The sequence below is a fragment of the Morone saxatilis genome, unplaced genomic scaffold, assembly GCF_004916995.1.
Source record: "Morone saxatilis isolate NCDOM2014 unplaced genomic scaffold, NCSU_SB_2.0 Contig0, whole genome shotgun sequence".
Classification (NCBI taxonomy): Eukaryota; Metazoa; Chordata; class Actinopteri; family Moronidae; genus Morone; species Morone saxatilis.
The window spans coordinates 9700391-9705223 of NW_023339650.1; the positions used below are offsets into that span (position 1 = coordinate 9700391).

The following is a 4833-nucleotide window of genomic DNA, read 5'->3' on the forward strand; positions in this document are numbered from 1 at the left end:
ATTATTTACACCTGTGCTTTTCATGCCGTGACATATCAAAATGTTTGAAATAAAAACCTGTTGTGATCGTGTGTTATGCACTCGTCGACCAACAGTCAGGGTGCTGATCATCGTGGTTGCAGCTTCTGGCTACTTTGTTACCCTTAATTAATGTTAATAAAACACACCTGTGCTTAGTTGCAGGTCTGCCAAAAACACCATTACATTATCAAATCATTCCATTTGAGTGCTGTTTCTGCTCTCATAGAATTTCAGAATTTCAAACATTTTTTGTTTTAACTTTACCGAAATAAAAACGAAAATTAAACCTACAAGCGAGAAAAAAAAAAACAACCCCTGATTTAAATTGCTTTGCTTTTTTTTTTTTTAACTTCAGCTGCTGAGTTCGTTCCGCGAAGGAAACCCCAGTCCATGTCAGGTTTTGTCGCCTTTCCCTCAAATTAACTTTAATGGTAAAATATATAAAGCGGCTCCGCGCTGTCTCTCTCCCCACATACACACATACGAGCCAATCAGGCGCGCGATAACAGCCTACACGTCTGCTGAGCGAGCGCGCGGAGCGGAGAGGCGCCTGGCAAGACCCGAGCGCAGCGCGAGGCAGTCAAACCGCTGTCTGTCATTAGCTGAGAGTGTGACAGAGGAGTGAACGAGGAGAGAGAGAGGGAGAGAGGGAGAGAGAGAGAGAGAGAGAGAGAAGAGAGAGGGAGGAGGTCCTGCTTCAAACAGCCACACCGGCCTGAGAGGAGAGAAGAAGAACAAGAAGAAGAACAAGAGAGCACCGGACCCCGTGCGAGAGAGAGAGAGTGAGAGAGAGAGAGAGAGAGAGGGAGAGAGTGGGAGACTGACAGGCGTTACCGAAACTAGACGAACCGAAGCGTCGACATGAGCGGTCAGTTTGAGGAAGATATCCACGACCGGGGCGAGAGGAAGGGCAGCAAATCCCCGACGCTGCTCTCCTCTTACTGCATAGACAGCATACTGGGCCGCCGGAGTCCCTGTAAGGTCAGACTGATAGGGGCGCAAAGTTTGACGGGTCTGCCCGGCAGAGGGGAGCTCGACAAGACCGCTGACAGTAAGTTGAATTGAAGCTGAAATTAAAAGGGAGAGTGTGTGTTGGTTATTTGGCAGCAATGTAGGAGAAAAAAACGTGTAACAAATGAGCTGGTTTTATGCTCAAAGTGTGTAGTTAATGCAGCGATAAGAGTTGTGTTTCAGGTAGCCAGAAAGTCAGCTCGTTTGACGCTTTAATCTCGTTGTTTTCATAATTGTTGGGTAATGAAAAGACTAAACAGCTGTTGTAAATGTGGAAGAATTGTTTACAGGCCTACACCAGCATTAAACTTTATTTACGAGACTGTATTTTTTGGTTTTGCTTTGCTTATTTGCTGCCATTTTGTTATTCGTTATTTTGACATTTTTGACACGCTTCCTTCCCAGGGCAAACGAAAGACCCCCTTTCTCTCAGCGCAGACATGCACCTGCCGCCCAAGCTCCGCCGGCTGTACGGACCCGGCGGGAAGTACCTCCACGACCACGCAGAGACTCTGGACAGGGAGCGGCTCCTCCTGGAACAAGCCAGCGACAGCCTCAAAATCAGCCAGGCGCCGCAGGTGAGCATCAGCCGCAGCAAGTCCTACCGGGAGAACGCGTCGCTGAGCCGGGGAGAGGGCGACCAGAGCCCCGGGGAGGGCTCGGAGGACGGCAGCCTGGGACTGGTAGAGCTCGGTCCGTTGAAGTTCGAGGAGGACGCAGGGAAGGAGGAGAGCTGCGGGGACGCGGCCGCACTGTCCCCGAAGGACGAGGAGAGGGAGAGCTTGAACGCCGGGGATGGGGACGTGAGGGACGGGGAGGACAGCGTGTGTCTGTCGGCGGGCAGTGACTCGGAGGAAGGGATGCTGAAACGGAAGCAGAGAAGATACAGGACTACGTTCACCAGTTACCAGCTGGAGGAGCTGGAGAGGGCTTTCCAGAAGACACACTACCCCGATGTCTTCACCAGGTAAGAACCATATATTGATGACATCTTTATTATTTGAAGTCTGCAAACTTCGTTAAAAAATTCTATAATTTTGTCTCCCTCTAAAAAAAATTATTATCAATAATATTATTATTGTTATTTTTATTATAAGACTAATTCTGCATGGTATGCCTTTACAAATAAAAAATGACAAAAACTAGGCCTAGAATTTTTCAATTTTCATGCATATAAAATGTATATTATTACACTATTATACAATAATTGTGTCTCATTCAATTATATTATTATTATTATTATTAATAATATTATTATTACAGATTTGAAATAATGTCCAACTAAACGTATCAAGACACAATCATGCAACGTGTTCTCTAATAATTCAACGGATGGAGGTGATAATTAATTGCATTTATTTTTAAATAAACACTTCTCGACCCCATTAAATTTTCCAGAAACAGTTCCAGTAATTCCAAACGTCTTTAACTGGACACTGTGCGGATCACACCTCATAAAATGCCCCAACACCAAAGCCGTGCTTTGCATAAGTGAACACAATAGGCCTGTAAGTGCTAACAATGGGGACGTTTTGTTACCTGCCCGCTCCTGTTGATGACAGCGGTGTTATTCTCAGGAGGAAGAATTAACCGCTGCAGCTCAGCTTACCTGCTGGACATGATACTGAATACAGTCTGCAAAAAACAAAAAAAATTAAAAATAAAACTCAGGGCCTAACCACAAGCCCCCACACACACACATACACACACACAGGCTGAACTACAGAGGCTTTTCTGAGCGGTTTATGCTGGTAGAAATGTTTTTTAAGAAATACAGTATATGATTTTTATGCAGTATGGCCTAAAAACAAAATAAACTCATCTATAAATAAAATTCCACACCAATTTTCTGCTCAATTAAGATTTTGATAATTGACACATCCGCATTTTCTGCTTGAAAATAGAAGCTTTTTTTTGACACTGAGCCAGACACAAGAACGTGTTTTATTTTTTATTTGTCATTACTATTGGGATTATTCATATTTTCCAATCGATTTACTTTAAGGCGACTTGTAGGGCTAATTTACACTGCAAGCCCATCTCGCAGCTGAAGGGAGCGTCAATTGCTTTGTGGCAGGCTAGTTTAGATGTCATTATTTCAACCATTATGTTGTTACAGTGACAGGCCTGTGCTAAGGAAAATCTAACAATCACTAGGCCTATTTCTACCCATCCGTGACAGGGAGAATAGAATATGGCTATGGCGTCTTTCTGCAGCCCATGCCAGGAAGAAGGGAGAAAAAAATAAAAATCCAGCCTATTTTGGCCGTCTATTGTTGACAGTGAACAACAGGAGGGGACAAAACAGCAATTCTACGTTGCTTCCAAACGGTGGCCTGTAACCTTGAATCTTTTCTTTCTGTCTCTCTTCCTCTTTTCTCCTTTTTTTAAATATTCTTTTCAGAGAAGAGCTCGCAATGCGCCTGGATCTTACCGAGGCCCGTGTTCAAGTAAGTGGCTCTGTTTATCTTTATGTGAAAAGAGGAGCCTGTGGCTTGTAAATCAGATATGGGGGGGGGGCAGCACCCTCTAATGTTTTATGTCCTCTATAAAATGTCCCTGATGCACGGTGCTGGATAATAACCGGTGATATGCGTCACTGATTGAGGATCAACGATTACGGGCCAATTTGAGGCAGTAATTTATTACAGTAAAAACGTGTTAAATGGCCCCAGTCGCTGCGCGGGGAAGGTCTTTCCTGTTATTGAATGTTATTACACGCGGACGGGGGACGTTTTAGTGGCAATTAAGCCGACGCTGGCGATTCATAAAAAGCTCACTTAGTGCAGGAGCAAACACTGTCTATACTCCTGGGATGAGATGGTGTTTGGATTCCCATCAGAGAGCGGACACAGAGAGGGGGCGAGGCCCGAGATGTGTGTGCGAGTAAAAGGATGTGTGTGCATGTGAGAGAGGGAGAGAGAGAGAGAGAGAGAGAGAGAGAAAGGAGAGGGAGGGGAGGGAGAGAAAGAGGGGAGGGATAATGCTATTTGATTTCCCATTATGTGATTGCAATAGACCTGCATTGATCCGATGCTTTGCACTTGGGAGCGAATGAGAGACCATTAAAGGTGTTTGCTCCCCCCCCTCCTCCCCTCTCTCTCTCTCTCTCTCATCCCCACACTCTCTCCATCCCTCTCCCTCTCTTCCTTCGCCTCGCAATGAAAAGCGTGGCTTGCATGTCGAAAGCCCGGGCTCATAACCAGAGAGACAGTTCAAACACGGTGGAAGCTCCGGGAGGTTATGGCCGACGGTAAAACAACAGATGTCTTTTTAGGGGCCGTAGGTGAACAAATCACTTAACGGGCGCCATCAGGAGGTGATAAAAACTCATAAATTCCCGAGGGGCTGTGTAATGCTAAACAGCCCTCTGGGAATAATGTGTGTGTGTGTGTGTGTGTGTGTGTGTTTGTGCAGTCCCTGTCGCTCAAGCACTTTCCTCGTGTTGACATTTTGCTCATTGTGAGAGCCCCGTGCTTCTGCAGTGCAAACTGGGCAACAGTGGATGCGTGGGAAAGTTAAATAGTCTCTTGGATGGAAGTCACTTGTTCTACATTCTCTTAAGAATTTAATTTAAAGCGCATTAATTGTTATTGGAGCCAGTTCAGCGGTAATTTTCTGGATCTTTTGTTAACACACTGCTCTTAATTATCTCTCCCCACCCTGAAGCCCATCTACAGGGAGGGGGTTTAATTAGACAGAAAGTAGATTTAAGGGACTGTGAGCGGCATGGTTTACCTTGCATGTAATTACCCTTGACTTTCCGCCTATTGGCCACCACCTGAACTAGAAAGCGATTGG

General features: G+C 45.4%; 1 protein-coding gene across 1 annotated transcript; it reads left to right on the plus strand.

Moving 5' to 3' along the window:
• Positions 1-549: 549 nt before the first annotated feature.
• Positions 550-3482, plus strand: arxa (aristaless related homeobox a; the record flags this gene model as incomplete). Its single annotated transcript, XM_035653662.1, is given in 3 exon segments — positions 550-1072; positions 1438-1999; positions 3437-3482. Coding segments are annotated over 3 exon segments (798 nt in total), but the record flags the coding sequence as incomplete, so codon positions are not given.
• Between the last annotated feature and the right edge of the window lie 1351 nt (positions 3483-4833).